We start from the raw sequence: 24,480 nt of genomic DNA on the forward strand, positions 1-24,480 counted from the left end.
TATAGTTTTAGATACAGCTATAGATAGTCCAATACCTAAGAAAACTTGAATGTGAAATTGTCAGCTCAGCTCGGCCACTGTAAACTCACAAATGTACTACCAAAGTGCAGGCCTTGATTAATGTGCCAACACTCTTATGTTTATCTCAGAAACCTGGAAGCGAACATGGAAATAGCTGCCCAAGGGCACGAACAGAGAGATGACATCATCACCACACGTGAAGAAATTGTAAGACTCTCATTGTGGGCATTTGGAAAAATAATTCAGTGGACAAAAAAATTTGCTAAGCATGAGGACTGGAGTTTAATCCCCTAGAGCACATGCACCTCCCATCTCAGCCCTGGGGAGGGAGGCAGGAGGCTCCTACAGTTGGCTGGTTTAGCTGGGTGGGTGAGCTCAGGCTCCGGGAAAGACTTTGTCTCAAATTAACAACTAGATAAATAAATAAGATGAAAAGTGACTTGAGAAAGACACCCAACATGTTGAGTTTTGATTTCTATACATGTGCTCATAGATGCGCATACATGGACACACACACACACACCTCATTGTGAGATAAAAATCAGCACTTTCCAGGAGCATTCTGAAATCCGTACCCAGTTACCAGACTCTAATACTCTACAGGGCTGTTTTCTCAACTCAATGCTCATTTACAGACTTGAGATGGTTTTAAACCACAGCACCACTGTGCAGCACTACCACCTGACTCCTGAGACCATGGTGGGTACAGGAAAGAAACAGGAAGCCTGCCCTTCCTCTTGTGGGGGACGCAGGACTTACACCTACCTTGCAGTTTACAATCAGGAAGTGTGTGTCTCTGGCACCCTGCCAGCATCTTAGTCACATTTCTTCCTCTCAGAACTGCATGCAGCCCAGCAACCAGGAAACAGCCCTCTGCTCTAAGCACCCACCCGTAACTTGCCACCCCTAAAACACACCTACCTTGACTCCCTCTATCCAACACGCCCTTAACCCAAGCTCCATCACTTGAGATATTTACCAGTAGCAGGGTTCAAACCCCTTTTTCAATTAGTTCACATCATAGCTAATATTACAAACAAGTTTTGCCAGAGACATTTAAAATTTTAAGAAAGAGAGAGAAAGACTCTTTAACAGAATAGGCCAGTGGTTGATGGACTTTCCTGTGGTATAATCAGGAGCTGGGAAGAAAACCTGAGGGGCAGTGTTGTCTCCAGGCAGTCTCAAAGTTCCGCCCCACCCAGCCCACGTGTCCTTTTTATAGCTGCTAAGTCCATCTTTTGCAACCTAAGGCTTCCCTGAGTGGCCCAGTCACACCATGCAGACAACACTTACCTGCTTGCAGCATCGCTGAAAACATACCCAGCACTCTACACAGAGCCTGACCCATGATCACTACCACTGTCTCTAATCCAAGACATGGATCCAAGACATGGATTCAATCTCATGACAGAGAAGCACTAGGATCCGTTCTCTTCATTCACAAGAAGAGATTGTTTCATGTCATTTAGACTTTCTGATCAAATATCCTTAAAACGAAACCACCATTAGCCCTAATTAATATATGTTAGTAACAAGCCCGCTCCTGCCACAATCTCCGCCAGGATCCTTCTCCTGTCCCACCGCCTCACTCTCGGCAGCGTCCTGCCCAGGCTCATAGCCTGAGACTCAGGGACCCTGCCCTTCAGGCTTCCTTCTCATGTGGTGAGGATGACTTGGTGACTTAACTTCTATTCATTCTCAAGAACTCGTGAGCATTTATTCATTTAATAATGACTTATTATTCACTTAACAAATTTGTAACAGACACCCAGCTCTGTAATAATTCGTAAGCTAGATCCCAGAGATACAGACATGAATAAATGAGACAAACCCACCAGCCACCCTGAAGCTTAAATGCTAACTGGGACTGTGTTATTTTACTGTCTTCCATCTATTTAGTGGGGACACTCACAGCTCCCTTCACCCCAGAACTACTGCCTTTAAGAGGTCTTCAAACCCCAAACTCCACAGCCATGGACAGACTGTGGCTGGGAGTGAGGAGTTGCAGATATTAACCAGACAGTCACTGTGCTCCGAAGAGCATCAGGAACAGGAACTGAGAAGAATATCGGATGGACACCATGCCACAGTTTACCCAGAGCACTCTGGCCTTGAATCTAGAATCATTCCACAGTAGATATGTGGTCCTGGAAAACCTGAGCTCTCCTGTGCCACAATTTTCTCGTTTGTAAAATATTCCACTGTCCAGGATGTTGTAAAAACTCAACTCGGTCCGTGCTTGACCAAGCAGCTGAGATACGGAAACCCAGCGGCCCCTTGCTTTAGAACCAGTCTTTGATCCTATTACCCCCGTCTAGAAACCGCTATACTTTTGTCTCATTGACATCAGCACTGCCTCCATACGTTGTCACTACAAATGAGAAAACATAAACATGGATAATCCTGACACTCAGGAGCTGAGACAGGAGGATCACACGTTTGAGATCGACCTGAGTAACAAGAGAGCTTACCTGAAAACAAACATGGAAAAAGCCTCTAAAGTTGCATGTGCTGTGCTTGGGTGTGTTTGTTTCCATTGCTTTTGGCTTGGGGACAGGGTCATGCTGTCTGGTCACACTGAGCCTCTGCCTCTGGCCTCTGCTTCCAGCACACAGAAAACACAGCCGTGTGCCCCACAATCAAATCCGCCTTCTGGGTCTACATTAGCTCCTTTGAAATTCTTCCTTTCCATACCTTTAGAATCTCTCAAATAACTGAAAAATAGACTACCACAAAGTTCCTATCCACCTTTCCAAGAACATAATTTAGGGCGATAAATGCGGCTGTCTGTAGAGGCTCGGAGTTCAATCCCCAGCACCGCATAAAGCTGGGCAGGTGAGGCAGTGCACATCACTTAGGAGGGGGAGAAAGAGGGTGAGCGGTTAAAGGTTATCGTAGAAAAATATTTTCCACATAAATCTTCAATCCTATAAGAAAATGTTTCTATCCCATATTCCAATTAATTTAGTAATGTTTTACATGTCTACCACTTTACTCTTTAATTTTCCATGAAAATTGTCAATTTTAATGTGTTTATCTGAAATATTTTCCATGTAAATCTTTAATTTTATCATAAAGTGTTTTTTACTTTCCTTTACTTCCCTTTTCAATAAATGAAAAAAAATTTAAAAAAATTGAACCCAGGTCCTCTGGAAGAACAACCAAAAGAAAAAAAAAGGATTATCATAAACCACGCTGTGAGTTCAAAGCCAGCCTGTCACCAATAAACCAACAGAGTGAGACCTGCTCAGTGACAGTGGCAGGCTGAGGAACCACTTCAGTGTCTAAGAAGGGAAGCAGAAAGCAGATGTGCCCCCAGGAGACCGCGAAAGCTGCCTCGAAAACATTAAAATCTTACAAGGCATGTTTAAGTTACTCAAAGGACACTGGTACAAGAGGTGTCTTCAGATGAAGAACTAAGGACTCTCTTGCCTCTCAAAGGTGGAGCACGGGCACCTTTACAACCGTGGATAACAACTGCCAAATTAAATGCCAAATATAATTGTCAGAATAATTTATCTCCATGGCCTCGCTGCCTTGGCAATCATTCCCTACACTGGGGGAAGTAATTCAGAGAGTTCCTCGTGGGCAGTGATTGCTTTATTACATTCGCCCTTTTCTCCTCTTCCTGATCTTCCTTCTCTCCTCCCTCCTTCTCCTTGACCTTTCTTCTACACCTGCATTCTTTTCCCCCTCCCATCATCCCCTCCCCTCCCCCTCCTCTTTTCCTTCCTTTCTTTTTCTTTTCTTTTCTTCTCTTCTATTCTCTTCTCTTCTTTTCTTTTTTTTGTAACACCCAAGTTCCACATGTGGTCCTGGATTGCCTGGAACTCGGTGTCTACTCAGCCCATGCTAAGTGTGGGCTGGCCTCACACCCAGGGATCTGCCTGCTCATGCTCTCCGAGTGCTCTCCTGTCTAAATCACACACAGTTTTGTTTTCTTTTCTAATGGAAATCTTGGAAGTTTTAGACAGGGCTAATCTTTGTTGTTTTATATCCTTAGAAACAACACTAAATCAAAACAGGGACATAGATATATATAAACAATATAATCTCAACCCTTGAACTATTTTAGGGGCTGGTGAGATCGATCAGTTGGTCAAGTTCTTGCCTTATAAACATGAGGACTGAGTTCATCCCCCAATCCCACAGAAAAATGCCAGAGGCAGGAATGGTGGGGCATGCTTGTGAGGCCTGCACTCAAGGCAGTGACAAGGCGGATTGCTGTGATGAGGTCAGCCTGGTCTACAGAGTGAGTTCAAGGACAACCAGGTCCACATAGAGAGATCCTGTCTCAAAAGAGCAAAACAAAACAAACAAAAAAACACCAGGCTCAGTACACGCTCTTGTTATCCCAGAGCTGATGGGAAGGCTGAGACAGGAGGATGCCTGGGACTCAGCAGCCAACTCTCCTGGCCGGTCTATTCTAGCTGATGAGCTGCAGGCCAATGAGACACCTGTGTCACTCAGGAGGCAGATGGTGTTCCTAAGGGTGACTGACATATGAGGTAGTCTGTTGGCCTCCACATTCATGCTCCAGAGCTTTCTCTCTCTCTCTCTCTCTCTCTCTCTCTCTCTCTCTCTCTCACACACACACACACACACACACACACACACACACACACACACACACACACACATACACACACACTTTTTTTATTTTTGAAAAGGAGGGGAAACAGCTACTTGACAGCTGCAGGGTATTTTTCATAAGAAACTACATCTGTCCTCTGAACCCTCTCTGCATTAAATATTCAGACAACCACCTCCCAACTTGGTGTCTCAAAGCTAATGTGAGACATAAAAAAAAGACAGTAAGATCAAATTATTGCTAGAGAAAAAATAGAATACATAGCAAACCACCTAAGGAGGAAAAAACATCAAATAAGACTGTACTTTATAGGAAATTAAATCCACCCATCTTACTGAAAGCTTGGCTGACCCCGGACATGCAATTAATTGCAGCGTGTATTTGTTAGGCTCCACGTGTCCCATCAAAGCTCTTTAAGTCTTTTTATAACACCGCAAACTCTTAAACTGCGTGCTTATCAACACACCATATCATAGTCAATGCATATAAAGGTGCACTTAGCAGAAAAGAAGAAACAGACTGGAAAGACCACCTAGATGAAGCTCACAGTACTCCAGTGTTGGGTAGAAGGCATACCCCTCGGGCACACCCCCCTCAGGCACACAGTGGATGCTTCTGCTTATATAAAGTTCAAAGCAGCTGAAACAATTCTCATAGAAATCACATCTGTGGGCTGGGAACAGGTGCAACCTTTATTAGAAAGATGCAAGTTCAAGTTCTCAGTGTCACATGGGTCCTAAGTATCTGCCCTTACTAAAACTCTGCAAACTATATGGTTAAACTCTGAATCATACCTCACTAAGGAAAAGGCCATCCATCAGTCCTGAAAATCAACACTGAGATCTAAGGAGGTAGCTCAGTGGTTAGCTGTGTCCATAGGCCCTTTATCACCATCAAAAGACAAAACAAAGCACACACTGGACAGTAGCCAAAAGTTAATGGATGGCTTTCATAAGCTGTACTATCCAATTTGTTTATAATGGAAAATCGTGATCCTGTCTCGTAGAACCCAAAATTTATAACAAATCAAAACAAAAACATCAAATGTAGTTATGTAACAAAAAAAAAATTTTCACCCTAGCATTCACAAACAGTCACTTAAAACACTAATTGGGGTTGGAAAATTGACTCACTGGGTAAAATGCTTACTGCGCAAACATGAAGAGCAGAACTCGGACCCACAGCACCCACAGTAAGAAGCTGGGCACACGCCTAAAATCTAAGCCTTGGGAAGTGGAGTCAGAGAGATCTTAGGGGTGAGCTGCACAGTCTGGCCAATTGGTAAACTCCAGGTTCAATAAGAAACCCTGTCCTATAAAAACCATAAAGGAAGACCTCAGTGTCAACCTCTGATGTCTACACACACGCCACACAAACACATACTGTGAGCACATGTGCACGCGCGCGCGCACACACACACACGCACACACACACACACACACACACACCAGACCACCAACATCACGAATACATGTTAGTTAGTGATGTATTCGGGTTTTCACAATACAGATTCCAGAATCAAACAGATTATCTAAAGCATAGGAATTTTCTTAACTTCCTAATGGGTCTAAGATATCAAGGTTTGAAAGGTCAGACTAGTTTTAAAACACGTACAGCAATAATGCTAGGCTTTACAAAAATTTGTCTGATCTCAAACTTAACATGCCAGGTCCACAAATAATTGAATTTCAGGCCCTCTTAGCCACTAAGCCTGATTGGAGAGACAAACTGTGGGTAAACGCACCTACATTAGTGCAAATGTTGCTATCTACAGGCTCCATACCTAGACAACAGGAAGCAAATATCAAAGACTGTGAAAGGCTCTGTCTGCTGAGGCATTTTATTGCTATATTTTCAACATTGTTCAAACGATTACGAGATTGTTATCATTTTTGCAATTTTGTTATATTGTTGCAATGTCTTAATCAGGGTTAAGCCACTTTGTTCCCTGAGATAAATGTCTTTTATGTACCACATGAAGCTATTGAAAACATTAGTCTCACAATGATTCAGTCACATAGACACCTTGAAAGACTGTGTGCTTTAATGACACAAAGCCACAAGAAAGTTAATTACCAAAGCTTCCAAAATATCCATCTGTGCCCCTGACAAACACCTAGCATACATCAAGGCTTAAACTCACCTAGTTCTATAAGATGTTATTATGCCAAAGTTTCAAGTTCCTCCAACTAGTTGATGACAACAGCCTTTCCAGACCAAACTTAAACAATATTTTTATGTGCTCTATACTCCTAATTTATATGGAATAAAACACAACTTACCTGGAATGGTCTAGCTGCACAAACATTCAACCAAAATCAAACATCCCCAGAGTAAGACACAACATCAAAACTACTTAATTATAAATAATTTAAGCTTTTCTGCCTTTGGATAATACTAAAACTACTTGTGTTCTATCTTGATACAATGGACAAAATATGTTAGGAGATTACTGAATACTGGAATATAGGGTAACCCCTATCACTGACACAACCTCATTGATGAGCAGCTGCAGCGGAGAGCTTTAGCTCTGAGGGACTGTCCAAGGGATTTTTATGTATTTTTTTTTCAAGTTTTCAATTATGCTTTCTAGACACATCATCTAATAAGGGAGGTTATCTTCTATCACACAGTAAAACAGAACATAAGTGGAAGGCAATAGCCCATCACATGCAGTGCTGGGAGAAATAATACTTTTCTCCAGTCATTATGCATCAAATCAAAGGAATAGGTTGTTATAAATCAAATATACATCCTGGTACAGCAACCACTCAAAGAGTTTTATCTCAACTCTAAGTCAAACTCAAATTAACAAGAACACCCACAATAAATGCATCAAAAACAATAAATTATTCAGAATATAAGGTGTCAAAAAGGCACCCAGTGATGCCGGACAATCACAATGAGTTCCTCATCTTCCTCAGTCTTGTCTTTGTATTGATGGCCATTTCTTATTTCTGCTCAATATTCATGAAGCTTTAAAAATATTTTTGTAAGCTTTAACTAGTGTATTTTTACAGTATTCCCGTGATGTGGCAAGACATTATTGGCTTCACTTAATGGCTGAGAAGACAAAAAGGTTAATGCCCTACTCAAATCTATTCTTGAAGCTAATGGTAATTCAGGACTTAAGCTGTGAATGATCATATGATAATTAGCAGGGTCCATTGGCCCATGGAGTTTTCTTGCAGAGAGTTGCTCTAAGGGCTTATTATTATTTTTCTGAGTTGTTCAGCTGTCGTTTAAACACGCAGCATTATACTCTTAAGTGATAATGCCCTAAGAGGCCACTAAGGACACTTAACAAAACCACTCAGCAGATGCTCCTGTTCACCTAGAAGCTAAGTCTCCTAATGAACTTCCCACTCCCGTGGTACTTGAGCAACTTCTAAACTTAACCCCACTGTGAAGGAAGGAAGGTCACCCTACTGAGACGACCAAAGGGTCCTGGTAGGGGGCAGACCTGGGCAGGGACTTTTCAGTACGCCCAAAACATAACCAAGCAGTTGGAGACACAGTTCGATCCTAATTGCTTGCCTGATATGCTCCTGAGGTTAAGGGTTCAATCCTCAGCATAAGTGATAAGGGGGAGGCCAGCCCATAATCAATATATGGCATTTTTAACAGTTTAAATCTCCACAGTATTAAATCTCCGCTAGGAATATCAGAAGAACTCAAAATTCAAGGGCCCCCTAGTTGAGAATCACTACCTTAATGACCCACCGTAGCTGATAGGTAGAGCTAGCAATCTATATCCACCGATGCCCAGAGGGGAAAAGCATAGCTACCAACTTGGTAAACTAAGTAATTAAGTAAGCAATTATGTGAAGAGCAACTGTTTAAGGTCTTCCATGGTCAGCCTGGGAAAGGTCGGGGCTCTGGGTCTCACGGTGAGCGCTCAGTACACATACACACTGTGTGAAGCACATACTGTGTGAAGCACATGGGTTCACCAGGGCTCTCCCCATCTCCTCTTCATCTCTGACAAGTACCTCTTCTCCCTGGGATCTATGCTCCCCACCTAATTCTCTCATTACAAATCCCACCATGAAACTAACTATAATGGTGCACGTTACATAATACAAACATATATTACACTTCACAGAAATACCTGTGGGTGCACTGAAAATAAGGTTACCAAAGCTCATGTATTAATCTTTTAATTCTCACTAAGCCTTAGTCGATCTACTTTCCAAGAACCCAATGGACCCCAAAGGAGCTAATGAAACCATTTCTAACCCCAAAAGCCAAGAATCAGACTGAGGACTCCTGAGACAGGTCCAGCTGTTGCTCTGATGTCCTCTTCAGTGCTACCCATTTCGCAAGGGTCCACCTGCATGTCTGTTCCCTGAAAGAAAACGTCCTCCCTGGATCACTACCGAGTGCTCACGCTACCCTGGTGGTCAAGCAACCCCATATTGAACACCTCCATGTTAGAAATGTACCCAGAAGAATGCAGTATGGAGGGGCTGGGGAGACAGACCTGAAGACATTGCTACCAAGCCTGGAGATTCATTCCCTGGGCCCCACACGGTGAAAGGTGGAAACAGACTCTCAAATCCTGTCCTCTGACCACATGTGCACTGTGGCATGACCTCATACATATACACATACACAATAAACAATAATGCGATACCGCAGTCTGGGATTAAAAAAAAAAATGTTAACAGAAAACACACCCAAAGAATAATGTGTTTATGCAGAGTTAGTAAAAATTCAGTCACAGACCTACTCCTATTTATTAAAGTTTTCCGCCCATAGCCCAGGTAAGTTCGCATTCCACGGAGGACTTTTACATTGCAATTTACAACTCAAAAGGTTCACAGAACATGGAAACTTTCTAGAAACTATTTCCCAATCTACTTAATAGTCTTTAGAGGTGAATAGAACTTTCTCATTTCTTATGATGACTTACAGAAATTATCTCGCTAACTGATTACCATCCATACATAAGAGACAGCAGTGTTTCATGACGGGCAGCTGTCAATCCCCATCAGCTGTCAATCCCCATCGGTATTTCCTTCCTTCTGAACCCAGTTTCCTTGACTCTCACATCCTCTCACGCTCCTTGTGGAATTATCCAGTGACATAAGTCACTGCTACTCATCTGCCATAGGTTATAAAACCTAAATCATGATTCTCCTCTACCACACAACTTCTGACGGGGTCTGAAGGTATACAGTTCCAGAGAGAGCAAAAACATAATCAAACATTTCTGAAGCGGGCCGCTGTAACCGGAGATCGGACAACCAAGTCCTCCCTGTTTCTCTCCATTTCCTCTCCATTAACTATCTCCTAGACTGCAATAATCTGGAAGGATGACAGAAACATGGGACACACCTCATCACTCAGCCCAGCCTAGGTGACGCAACCCTGTCCCCATCTGCTGTGGTTTCTTCTACAGCCGTTCATGGCAATAGCTACAAGCTCCATCTCTACATGAAAATGGCTGACTGTGACTAAAGCGAATCACATCATCTCGTGACTGCAAATCTCCAGTGAGCTCACAACAGGGGACGTCTACTTACTGTGCTTCGTAAGCAAATTCACCTTTGTCCTTTCCATGTCGATGACTGAGCACTGCTAGTCTCTGCCACTTTCCCTGTCTTCATCTCTGCTGGTAACTTCCCACCATCCCCATCTTCACAAACGCAGGCAGGCTGACAGGACATCTAGCCTTGGATCTAACCACCAGCCAATTAAACCTGTAGGCACGTCTGGACTCCCTCTGGTTCAACGGCAGAACAACGCTCTCTGTGCTGTTCCAGGTAAATCCGTGTAAATGGTTTCAGGTCTTAACTTTTGTTAGCTTTGTCAAAGCTTCCCAGTCATTCCCTTCTCTCTCCCTCCCTCCCTCTCCCCCACCTGTCTATCTGTCTCTCTGTCTCCCTCTCCCTCTCCCCCCCTCTGTCTCTCTCCCCCCTCTTCTCTCCTTCTCTCTCTGTCTCTCTCTGTCTCTCTCTGTCTCTCTCCTCTCTCTCTCTCTCTCTCTCTGTCTTCTCTCTCTCTCCCTCTCTCTCCCTCCCTCTCTCTCTCTCTCTCTCTCTCTCTCTCTCTCTCTGTTAGCACCAGCCTCGGCTTTTCTACCAGTTACTCTGTTGGAGAAACTTGCTCTTCAACACTGACATCAAGAAACAGTTCCTCATGGAGCAGTGGTGACACACGCCTTTAATCCCAGCACTTGGGAGGCAGAGTCAGGTGGATTTCTGAGTTCGAGGCCAGCCTGGTCTACAGAGTGAGTTCCAGGACAGCCAGGGCTACACAGAGAAACCCTGTCTTGAAAAAAAAGAAAGAAAAGAAAAAGAAGAGAAGAGAAGAGAAGAGAAGAGAAGAGAAGAGAAGAGAAGAGAAGAGAAAAGAAAAGAAAAGAAATAAACGAGAAACATCCCCTCCATTGCCCTCCTCATCCCTTCAACCGGCACACTTCTCTTAGATCTCAGAGCAAAACGCTTCAGATGGGCAGTCTGTGATCTCCGCAAGCTCCCCAACCCACGCCAATCAAGTTCTCATTCTTAACATCACACCCAAAGAGCTTTTCAGGGTCATTATCCACTCGTATGACCCTGCCGCGCACCATCCCCTCCCCCGCCCCCCAGATCATTCTGAGGGCAGAAAGCACTAATCAGACAAGACACCAGATAATCAGCATGACCTGAGGCTGAGCTAAACCGCTGGGTAATCACACTCACGCCGAGCATGCTGCCCCACTCAACGTCAGCTCGCTGTCCACGCTCCTGACCTGTCACAAACACCCCGTGTCCCTCCTCAGAGGACTCGCTGCTCTAAAGCTAGCACACACCTAGCGTCCCGCTATACACCTGGCTCATACTCTGGCTCTGCTCATGCAAACTATAGCCTACTCCAGACGGTGGCCGCTGGTTGTCTTTCATTCTTTTCTGTTCTTCTGTTCCCTATGCAGTGACTTACACAGCACCTGGGGGCTCAGGATGTGAAATACGATCCTTTCCCAGGACAGAATCAAACCCCATCAATGTCCCTCAACAGCGCTTCAGCAGTCAAACTCAGCGTTACCAAAAATGGACTACTATCTCCAGTCTCCACTACCCCAAAATGTAGCCCCATCTCATGACTTGACCATCTGATGGTCTGCTCCACTGCTCACGCTATTCCTGGTAAATCTTTATCAGCCTGGAGACAAACACCAACAGCACTGGCCCTACCTCCAAGCACCTCCCAAATCTAACCCTGACTCAGCACTTCATGCAGTTGGCCTAGCTCAGCAGATACGTAAATGACCTCCTGAACTGGAGATGGCACTCTTCCCACGAGGTGGACTGCAACTGCCCATGACTCGACCCAGGGGATCGGACACTCCCTTCTGACCTCCTTGGGTAACAGGCATGCATGTAGTGCACAGATATACATGCACACAAGCGCTTAAATACATAAATAAAAATAAATTACCTCCCACCTTTCACGACTACATCTACAATCCATCTTCCACATAGCAACTGGAAGGAGGCAGTAATGTCTAATGTCCTACAAATGAAATAAGTCCTCCCTCCTCACTAAAGTGGAATCGCTTCATCTGGATCTATTGACCTTCCCAATATCATCTTTCTCCACTCTTTCTATAATATATTCTCCTCAGACAATAATCTCCTTATGTTGGGCATGGTGGCACACGCCTTTAATCCCAGCACTCAGAGGCAGAGGCCAGCCTGGCTTACACAGTGAGTTCTGAGCCAGCCAACGGCTATGTGGAGAGACTCTGTCCCAAAAGCGCAAAACAGACAAGCAAACAAACAAAAAATTAATCACCTTTTACTTCCCGGGCCTTGGACCTGCCAAGCTTCCTCCTCTCAGCCATCGCTGTCCCTGGTGGTCAGACAGCCTCTGCCCTCACCTCTGCGTAACTCCTTACCTCTCTCCATTCTGCTGTCGTTCAAGCGAGCCCTCCTCAAGCGAGCCCTCCTCAGAGCTCGGTAACAACATAAAACTACCTGGCTCATCTGAGGGCTTCTTGCTTGTTTCGCCTCTCCCTTCCTCTACAACGACATAAAGGCTTTCCAGACTGGGACTTTATCTCCCTGACACTGAGTTGTCTGTAGAGAGAAAACTGTTTAGCACACAACAAATACTCCAAAAATGTTTAATAAATGATTGACTGAAAACTGAGATTCCTCAAATCAATACTGGCTGTGGAAAAACAACTGTTCGAGGTCAACAGCTCAGACTTCAGAAAGACAAGGTGCAAGCCATATGCAGGATAGTTAGCTGTGGTAGTTAGCAACCCTAACCCAACGGATAACCAGCCCAGTTGTCTTAGTCAGGGTTTCTCTTCCTGCACAAACATCATGACCAAGAAGCAAGTTGGGGAGGAAAGGGGTTATTGAGCTTACACTTCTGCATTGATGTTCATCACTAAAGGAAGTCAGGACTGGAACTCAAGCAGGTCAGGAAGCAGGAGCTGATGCAGAGTCCATAGAGGGATGTTTCTTACTGGCTTGCTTCCCCTGGCTTGCTCAGCCTGCTCTCTTATAGAACCCAAGAGCACCAGCCCAAAGGTGGCACCACCCACAAGGGGCCCTCCCGACTTGATCACTAATCGAGAAAATGCCCCACAGCTGGATCTCATGGAGGCACTTCCCCAACTGAAGCTCCTTTCTCTGTGATAACTCCAGCCTGTGTCAAGTTGACACACAAAACTAGCCAGTATACCAGTCCACATTCAAATCCTAGAACACTCGTCTTCCAGGGAACTGAAGTCCTATTTAGCCAGAGACCAATCCTGCCCAAGATGGCCAAGTTAACGAAACTCCAAATCAGTGTGTCCGGACTGGACTGTGATAAACTCAGCCTATAGCTGAGTGTGCTCCCCTAAGCACACTGTACTTACCACACCTAAGCATCACCAGCTACATCCCAGATCTTGGGCTTGACCTCCACGTCCCCTATAGGAATAGGCACTCCACAATCCCAACATGCTTGGCATTTCACGGAAATCTCCTATCCTTAACCAAATCTCTTTATAGATAATCTAGAATATAGACACTATAGGATTGAAGCCACATTCACACAACAGTAACCCGTCAAGGACCGGGAGGTACAATCATTATCACCACATCCTCACTACCACTTCTCCCATTTCCACATCCGCCATCATGTCTACCATCACCACCACCTCCACCATGCTCACCTCCTAAACCACTACTTCCATTTCTACCATTACTACAAAGGGCACCACCAGCAGCAGCATCGCCACCACCACCACCATCATCATCACCACCACCACCATAGTTTTCTCTATCACTACCAACATAATCTTTTTCACTATCACCATCACCATCAACACTACCTCTTCTACTAACACCATTATCAATATCACCTCCCCCATCATCACCAACACTATTAGCAACATCACCACCACCTCCACCACCACCATCACAAACATCACCTCCTCTAGCAACACCATTATCAGTATTACCTCCTCCATCATCATCACAAATAACACCTCCTCCACCACTACCATAATCATCTCCTCTGCCATTTCAATAATCATCTACCACCACTATCATCACTACCATCATCACCATCACCACAATCACCACCACCATCACCACAGTTACCATCACCACCATCACCACCACTATCACCAACACCAACACCATCGCCACTATTACCACCATCACCACCCTCACCTCTACCACCACCACCATCACCACCATAACACCATCACCACCACCACCTCTACTACCATCACCAACACCAACACCATCACCATCACCACCATCACCACCATCATCTTTACCACCATCACCACCACCATCAACACCACCACCTCTACCAACACCACCACCTCCTCCACCACCATTACCTCTACTACCACCACTATCACCTCTACCACCACCACCATCACCACTATCAACACCACCACCACTATCATCATCACCACCCTACCATCACCTCCACCATCATCACCATCATCAGCACCACCAGTTTTTCTACCATCATCATTACCACAAGACTCATAATACCATGGCCCCTGTAAAGTCTTTCAAGTCTGAATTTGCCATTACTCCTTATTTTAACTTTAGACCACATGTTGTTGCAAGTTTAAACAGAAGTCCCATAAGTCAGTGTTCCTACTCCCCCCTAGTCATTTATGTCTCAAATATCTCAACAGATTTTCGCTAGTCTCCTAGTGACATAAGCAAGTCATCAACAAGTTTCACAAGCTCTTACAGTGGGGAGAATAGCATTATCCCCCGCAAAAATAAGGCCTAGAAAGTTAAGGAAACTGGCCTCAGGACAGTTAAGTCCCGTCCAAAGGGACATAAACACTGCCGTGATTTGTTCTCTGTTCATTTCTCTAGCCCAGGACTGTGTGCTTAGCATGTCCATCAATGTCTGCTGACATTTTGTTCCTGTTTAGAATTTTTACGATTAAAAAAAAAAACATATGTGTATGGGTATTCTGTCTGCGCATATGCCTGGGAGCGTGTGTGGGCAGTGCCCGTGGCGGCCAGAAGAAAGTGTCAGATCCCCCGGGACTGGAGCGACAGATGGCTCTACTGCCACGTGGGTGTCAAGAACAGAACCCAGTCCTCTGAAGGAACAGTCAGCGCTCCTAACCTCTGAGCCACCTCTCCAGCCTGTCGCAGGGCTGTCGCCAATGTCCATTTTTAATGACTGGGCATGGGGAAGCCTGTCTTAATCCTGCACTCTGAAGGGAGACTCAGGTGGATCTCTGAGTTTAAGGACAGCAAAGGCTACATAATGTGATTCCGTCTCAAAAAAAAAAAAGTTCATTTTTAAAACATTCACCTAATGAGAATTTTATTTCAATGTCTATGCATATAAGAAACTTAAAAACCAAAAGCACCCTTACCAAACCTCAAGTGATCTATCCACCTATTCACCAAGACTTCCCGGGCCCTCGGTAAAGTGCACCCTGTACATGGTTACACACTCTGTTCCTCCAGCTAAGATGCACTTTGCCAGCTCATACATGTTGGGTTTACTCCCCTGTTTACAACAACTGAAATAACATAATTTAAATATATACATATAACCAAAAGACGCGCAAACATAAAAAGCAGTTTCTACGAAAACAATCTCGATTGACTCAGAGTGACTACATCAGTGTGTGAGGATGAAGAAAAGAATCGAGTCAGATGCCCCAGCCACAGGAACTGAATAACTCAGAGACTGCACTGCGCTTTCTTTCTAAGTGCCTCCATTCTCACAGTGACCACAAGAGACCTGGAGTCAGGAGGGGACTGCCCTGAGGGGACAGGAGCAGAGTTAGAGGCAGGCAGTAGGAGCGGATATGATCATATTTCATTGTACACATGAGAAGAATTCTCAAGAGTAAGGAAAATATTTAAACTGGAAAATTACAGTTGATGCCGTTTATGCCATGGCTATGCAGCGAAACATGGAGGTCTCCATCCGGTGATCACAAAAACAAAAGACTTTTAGTTTAAAAACAAAAGACTGATATACAATCTTATAGCTATACATTTTTGCTTAAAATAAAATATCTGATCAGTGATGCCTTGACTTTAATGGCCTTTCATTGATGTAAGCAACTTACTTAACATTTTTAAAAAATATTTTTAAAAATTTATTTTTATTTTGCATGTCTGCTGGCATGTGTATGTAGGCACCATAGGCCTATCTGATGCCTACAGAGACCGAAGAGACTATGAGACGCCCTGGAACCTGCTGAGCTACTATTCCATTCCCTTCAATGCTTCAGTGGCCAGCAGACCTGGTAGAACATGAGTCCTTCCGTCTCCATCCGCACCACACCACACACACACACACACACACACACACACACACACGGAAAACAATTTTGCAGCACTTCAAATACAATCTAGTTTATACCAGTGACATGGGCACATCATGGTGGACTTCCACAGCACTGTGATCCCCCTGAACATTAATGTGTTTATTACCAAGAACTGATATTAAAGCTCTCGTGAAAAATGCTCGTTTTCAATTCTGTTCCATTTCCTGAAGAAATGAGATATTCTCATCGGAGACAACTCCTGCTGATGCAACATGTAAGCTTCATGAATTGCTTACGATTCCTCCATCTGAAGCTATCAGACAGCACTTTAAGTCCCCCTCACATTGAGAGCACTGTAACGCAGTGAGACCTGGAGATGAATGCTCGCCGCATCGGTGTGTGAATGAGCACTTGTTTATACCGGCACTATTTATTATCATCTTTTGTTTTTCACACTTCATTTTTATTTTTGATTTTCACACTTACATTAGGTGAAAAACACCTACTTTTAGCAAGCCAAACATACCCTGAAGCTGAAAAGTCAAAATGTATGGAACAAAATTATAAATTTAACAAAGGAAGAAATGGTGAAAGAACTTGAAATGTTTTAGTCTCCAAAATATGCTAATATCTGTGAAATATATGAGAAATTTTCGTTTCTGTTATAAAGATAGTTTCTTTTCCCTTTGGTGATACCCAGATCTAATCCAGGGTCTTGCACATTAAAGGCAAGAGTTCTACAATGGGACTATATATCCCTAGTCAATATCTGAGGAAGGGCAAGCCATCTAGATGTGGGGAATAGCACAGTCCACGCATAATTCCAGCGCTAGAGCAACAATACCAGAAGGGCCGACCTCTGAGGCTTGCTGGCCACTCAAACCAGTGGAATCAGTAAGCTCCAGGCTCCATGGGAGATTCTTGGTGTGAAAGCATGATTAACAGAGCTTGGACCCCAAGGCCCATTCCCAAGGAGGCCGGGAATGCCTCATGCATTTCTACAGCACCAGCGCTGAGAAGGGTCTGTGAGTGGATTGCTGGATCCCAGATTAAACAAAAAAAAATGCAGGTTCCAGGTTCAGGGAGAGACTATGCCTCCAAAGAATAAGGTGGAGAGTGACACACAAGCTGTTCAATGCCTGCCTCTGGCCCGTGTACACACACACACACACACACACACACACACACACACACGTGTATATACACATGTATACACACACAAATAAAATCTCTTGATATGCAGGATGGTGCATATACCAGCACATGTACACAATCATATACTTATTTTTTTCTAAATTTTGAGATAGGGTTTCACTATGCCCCTCCCCACTGGAAGCACAAATGTCCCTCATGCCAACAGATCACTAAGGAAACCAACCAGCAAGATTAAACACCAGGGTGGGGAGTTGGGGGGATAGGGGTTCCTCTCCTCGGTAGAGGAGCTGAAATACCTGTTTTCCCACCCAGAAGGCTGCAAGTGGATATTGTTTCGGACCTGGTGACCTTTTCGGCATCTGTGGAGGCAGACCTAAATTCCCTAGAATGCTTGGCCCTGACTCTCCTTCCTGTTGAGCCCTGCCCCCCACCACAGCCGCAGCCATTTTGTGGCAATGCCTACCAGCTATTTCATATTGTTGCTGTAACACGCCTGCCAGACACTGACACCGAAACATTACTTGGCTCAGAGCAGGGTCTTCTGTTCTGAGCTGACTACACACCCTCTTATATTCTGTATGCTGAGGTTTGTTAAGCTTGAGAAATTCAACGACCGAAAGCTCCACCAAGAGCCAATCAGAATAAGGGTCAGAGCTGTTTTGTCTAGCTAGCCCGAGTAGGCTGAGTCAGAGCTGACCACCCGGCAGCACTTCCTGCACCCGCACAGGAGCTCACTGTGGTTTTCTCCCTTATAAGCCAGCCCTGAGAAATGCTTGGGGCCGTAGCTTCAGCCCCCAAATTCTGAGCTTCGGCCTTGCTCGTTGGTCTTAGGGTGCGAGTTCTCTAAATCATCCCTGTCTGACTGAGATTCATGTCTTATGTGGTTTGTGGGCAACTCCAGAACCCCAACACTTCCTGCATCATTATCTTTAGCTCCCAGTTAACCCCACCCTGAGGGGAGATGTCACACGTACTTTATGGCCTGCTGACCTCTATGCTGTCCTGGTCAAGGGCCACATCAGAGTCTGCACCTTTTAGCTATAGAGCCCGCCCGCATGGTCACATGCACTTTGTCCAGGAGTTTCTAAGTCGGCACACCTTAAGCTTTTCTGTATCCCTGGAATAGGAATGACTGTTGCCTGGAATCTTTCTCCCATGTTATACTCTGGATTAAATATGCTAACAATGAACTTCAAGGAGCATCAGACTCGTTGAAGTCTGATTCAAGCTGACGAAGTCAATCTGAACAAGGTTTTCCTTCTCATCTCTTCTCAGATCACCGTGCACATTGACACCTACCTGCAGGGTCCCCCTCACCCCTCGGAAGCCTTGAACTCATGATCCTCCCATTTAGCCTCCCTCGTGGAACAGGTCTCAACCTGTAGGTTGCATATTAGATATCTATCTTGCATATCAGACATTTACCCTGCAGTTCATAACAGTAACAAAATTCCAGTTATGAAGTAGTAACAAAATAATCTTATGGTTGGGGGGGTCCCACAACATCAGGAACTGTCTCAAAGGGTCCCAGCATTAGGAAGGTTGAGAACCGCCCACTAGTACCACACCCACGAATCCTACGTGAAGTCACAGGCATGCTCCGCAACGCTTGGCTTGCTAGGAGTTCTTAAAGCAGAGAGGAAGGAGCAAAACCTCCACAGACCTTCTGCAAGTATAAAAAGTTCCCACAGTCTTCTGTGCCTGCCCTTAGGAGAAGCTTGGCGGCTCCAAGGTGTCTGTGACTTGCAGATGTTTAAAAGCCACCGAACTGTAGGCTGCAGGTTTGTTTTCTCTGTTCTCTATATTTATAATATTTACAAAGTCAGCTAAAGAAATCCAGACATGTGGCAGCACATTTCAGCCAGTTAGAAGAAAGGCAGAAACTAAAGAAGGATGAAAAATCACTTCCCTTTTAGCTCTCTTTAAAAATTCAAGTTGTCTAGCTCAAATTTTTCACCAACTTTGAAATATAAGAAACAAAACAGCCAAACTAAAGTTTTAAAATATCTAACAAACAAAACAAAACAAAACAAAACAAAACAAAAACAAAAAACAAAAAAAACAACAACAAAAAGCAAAAAAAACCCACAGTAATACCAAGGGGGCGGGGGGGGGGGGGGGGGGGAATCAAAATCAAGGAAACTTGAAATAGCCCTATTGCTTATATAATACAGAAGAGACTTCCTTCTTTGGAGTGAAATCTTCAAATTACTCATTCCCTCATTCTGACTCAGTTAACAACCTTCACCTCAAATAGCTATCATAGGGCCTCAAGTGTGTACAATAAGGAGACAGTGGGGAAGAGGGAACTCAAGCTAGAAGTCAGAAGAAACAGGGTAAAACGTCTCGTTCAGTCCCCAGCTGACAGGATGACCGCTGGCCCGCAGCATCCTAAAGCACTGAGAGTCTTCAGTGAAACACACAATCCCAGAGGCACAAGGATTCTCCCCACCAGAAGAACACAGTGCTCAGATCAGTCTCACCAAGTAACCACTTCTCCTTCAGTGTAACCATCCTGAGGCCACCAGACACCCCCACCGCACTGCCCCTCTCCTTAGAACACACTGAACTGGACAGACAAAAATAATCAAAACACAGTAAAGAGAAGTTTGATACACATTCATCTATAAAGCTTTATTCCAGGGTTCACTGAAAACTACTTGTTGCAAAAGGGAGGCTCGCTTTCCTGAGTTTTATTTCCAAATGTCCTTCCAAAACACAGCCTTTCCAGTTGGCTATAAGGATTTTATAAACCAGGGTACCCCTGAGCTAAAGAGATACCCCTTCCCCTCTAAAGGAGAGCTTTACAGAACGGAACCAGGCCTCCCAGTGCGACCCTTAAGTACTGCAGCCACCAAGCAACACACACAAAAGGCCAGCCATCATGACAAGTATTAAGACTGGGATGTGAAGGTTTTGTTGTTGGTGTTGTTGTTTTTGGTTTTGGTTTTTTGGTTTTTCCGAGACAGGGTTTCTCTGTATAGTCCTGGCTGTCCTGGAACTCACTCTGTAGACCAGGCTAGCCTCGAACTCAGAAATCCGCCTGCCTCTGCCTCCCAAGTGCTAGGATTAAAGGTGTGTGCCACCACCACTGCCCAGCGGGATGTGACAGTTATTCAAAGGAACCTTAGAGGTGTCCTCACTCTAACAGGCAAAGTTCCCACTGTAAGGACTGCTACAAACAACAGGAAGGACTGGGCTCATGTTTAGACTCAGGCCTGTTCATCTTCAGCAGTTTCCCTCTAGGTGGCCATTATGTGTCTTAGAAATCTGTAATCTATATGCTAGGTATAGAGTATTATGACATCATGCGCAACAGTAAAGAAAAAGGCACGACAACAATAACACAAGGTACTTTCTTACTGGAAACAACCCCTTCAGAGTCCGACCACAGCTTAAGTGTACAGAAAAGTCTAAAAGGAGATGACATGCTGCGACCTTCTCTCATCTCCTGACATTCCTTCACACTAAATGAAGATTCATGTGAGCTTTTGAGGACAGCTTCGTGGGTAAGGTGGTGGCTAGGCAAGCATAAAGACTCGGGTTCAAATCCTCAGAACCCACATAAAGCCAGGCACAGTAGTATGCTTTTGTAATCTCTGAGTCCCTACGGCAGAGACAGGAGACTCCCTAGAAATTTGTGGGCCAGTTAACCTGACATAATGTTGAACAAAATGGAAGGCAAGGAAGGATGCTCAAGGTCGTGGTCTTATCTCTACATGTTTACTACAGCATGTATGCTCCCCACAGATGGACAGACGAACAGACAGACAGACAGACAGACAATGTTCATTAAGCATATGATCCAATCACCCTTATCCACAACTCTAAAACTGCTGGTGGGTTTTTCTAACAGTCTACCCCATAAATGAAAAGCTCCGGCATAAAAGGGCCCACCCCCAGGAGGCTTAGCATCCTCCAACTGACATTTCACAGTAAGCAGATAGCCTGTGGCACGCTACCACAGCCGCTCTTCAGTCTCCACTCGTGAGAGTGGATGTGAGGCAGCACATCTCAGCTGCTCAGAGGCATAAAACATGAAACTCGTACCTTATGTGTACAAGTAGAATTTAGAAGCTGTTTCTTAAGGGTTTGGTTCTAGGGGCTGGAGAGATAGCTCGGCAGTCAAGAGTGCTTGCTTATCCTTCCAGAAAACCAGAGCTTGGTTCTTGACACCCGTGCTGAGTGCCTCACAAGCATCTGGAAGTCCAGCTCCAGGGATCACAGGCACTCCAACTGACACTCGTGGCACAGACTCACACAAACGCTGACAGATGAATGACATCTCTTAAAACACAGCACCCTTACAGAAAGGACTATAAATAGATACCAACGTTTAAATGTTGACAGGGCATCGCCACCCAGGATTAAAAGATGCATGTATTCTTTGCCCAACCAATTCCACTTTCAGGAGTCCAGCCTGCAGCACTGTTGCATACAAAGATTGAGATGCCCATTCACTACAGCAATCCACAAGACTGGAGCATTATGCACACCCATCACCATAGGAGACACCACACAAAAGAACAAGCATTCTGTTCAGTGAGGAAAAAAAAAAAAAAAAAAAAAAAAAGCAAAGTTTCCGAACAAATATAGGAAAAAAAAACACATACTCAAAATTTCAATTCTGCACATGCCTGTGCTGTGCTCATTTACTTGAATCAATGAATGGGTAACGGGCTGAAAGGACCTGCCTCAATCAAAGAACAGCAGCTGTCCTTCTTAGGAAGGAGAAGATGATGATGAGGGAGGGGGCATCACAGAGAAGGGCCTGTCCTAGTCTCTGTTCTGTTGCTGTGAAGAGACACCATGAGCACGCCAACTCTTCAAAAAGAAAGCATTTAACCGGGGCTTGCGCCCAGGTTGGGCGGTTTGGTCCATCATTGTCTCGATGGGGATGACACAGTGCTGGAGACACAGCCGAGACCTACATCCTGATCCCCAGGCAGAGAGGATGCCACTGGGCCTGGCTTGGGTTTTTGAAATCTTAATGACATACTTCCTCCATCAAGGCCACACCTCCTCCTCATCTTCTCAGACAGCTCTACCCTCCAGAGACTAAGCATTCACCTGTAGGAGCCTCTGGGGACCTTTCTCACTCAGCCAGCACGGGCCAATTTAAGAAGAGACTTTCCGTTTGTTTGTTTGTCTGCAACATCCTTCTATGCCACCTTTAAACGTTTAACAAGCATCTACAAAGCATTTGTTCTCTACAGAAAATAAGAGGCTACATCAAATTTTGACTAAAGTCCAGACTTACTTAAAGATGATACCCAAATAATAAAGAATTAAAGAATGTTGGGAGTCAAAAACATCCTTTGTAGACTTTATCCTTCAAAGGAATAAAGAAAAACTGTGGGCTGCGTGAAGCAGGAATTACAGAGAATGACAGTGCTGTCGCCAAAGGAGAAGCATTACTCAGAGGAAGGATGTGACTCGGATCTGCAAAGATATAAAAGGCACCGAAACCAGAAAAACCATTAAAAAAGACGCAATCATCCCAAGCGCCTCTCAGAAATACAGTTTCGACAATGAATCTTTTCACCTTGGCACACACTGCACGCTGTGTGGGAATGTGGTTTTGGATTAGAAAGAGCCAAGCGGCGTCCGTCTGTCCGTCCGGTGTGGGCCCTTACCTGCACGTTCTCCTCTGTGACCTGGATCTCGGCCGTGTAGACGTAATCGATCAGCATCCGCAGGGTCCAGCCGTCCACCTCTTTGATTCGAACTCTCTTTGCTCGACTCTCGCTCATCTCACCTAAAACAGCGAAGAGTGAGGTGAAGCCACCACAGGAGGCTGCTGCAGAAAGGCCAGCTCGAGAGGCTGGTCCATCTTCCCGCCACTCACTCACTCAGGCAGGCAGGCAGGTAGGCAGCAGGACGCCACTCCCCTCAAGGCTGTCTTGAGCATCTGTTAGGCACCTGACCCTGAAGATGACGTGGCAAGAACGAAGGCGCCCTGCGCCCAGCTCTAAAAACTGCAGCCAATGCTGCCCATGCCCAGCAGGGTCCCTTCATGAGTTCCTCTCTGGTCGGTTGCTTGTTTCACAGGCAGGGTTCTTCTGTGTAGCCCTGGCTAGCCTGGAACTCACTTGTTGACCAGGGTACCCTCTATCTCAGAGATCTGCCTGCCTCTACCTCCCATGTGCTGGAATTAAAGGAATCTGTATACCACCATAATCTGGCTATGGTTTTATTTTTAAATTTTTTCTATGAACTTTTATTGCTCTGCCATCTCTCCAGCGCCCCTTTGTAGATGTAATCACATCTGTAAGAGTAGCAACGCCACCCTCGTTAGCTGATGGCAAAGACTGCGTGTTGAAAGGACTTATTACTTAGCATCATTCCTGCAAAAAGCACACAAGTCACCTGCCCAGGCCCTGGCCGGACACAAGCTCTCTGGATGTTAGTGAGAAGTCACAATTCTCACAATTCTCGTGGAGGGACATAGTCAAAAGCTAAGTGCACAAACTGCAGGGGTTAACCGTGGCAAAGGTTACGACAGAGCTCAGCTCTTCCCTGCCCTGCAGTCTCCGAACGCTCAAGTCATTCCAACGTCTCAGACAATAAAGGGGACTGGAGGAACAGCTCAGCTGGCAAGTGCCCGACTCCAGCCTCAGTTTCCAGTATTGAAAGACACAGACGGACATACACACACACACACACACACACACACACACACACACACATACATACACACACACACACACTCAGTTATAAACTAAAAGGCTACCCCCAAGAAGGACCAACCCACAGCAGAAAGGTTTTGTTCTAGAATTCACTAGGGTGTAGGGATAAAACTCTGCAAAGTGTGGGAAGCGTGCCACAACCTCTCCTGCCTCTCCCCAAAATAACAGTGGACCCAAGATTTCTGTTTCAGACATGGTATGGTTGTCCATACTATGGTGTCTGTACCATAAACTATCAGAAGGCCTACAGGAATCCATAATTT

The 24,480-nt window shown here is 44.9% G+C and overlaps 1 protein-coding gene across 1 annotated transcript in view; it reads right to left on the reverse strand.

Moving 5' to 3' along the window:
* The window catches only part of Klhl2 (kelch like family member 2), a 117,004-nt gene that overhangs the window by 53,764 nt on the left and 38,760 nt on the right, over positions 1-24,480 (reverse strand). Inside the window, exon 4 of the mRNA XM_052162702.1 lies at positions 23,165-23,286. Coding sequence (XP_052018662.1) covers positions 23,165-23,286 — 122 coding nt within the window. The remainder of the gene's footprint in view (positions 1-23,164; positions 23,287-24,480) is intronic.

The sequence above is a fragment of the Apodemus sylvaticus genome, chromosome 18 (assembly GCF_947179515.1).
Source record: "Apodemus sylvaticus chromosome 18, mApoSyl1.1, whole genome shotgun sequence".
Lineage (NCBI taxonomy): Eukaryota > Metazoa > Chordata > Mammalia > Rodentia > Muridae > Apodemus > Apodemus sylvaticus.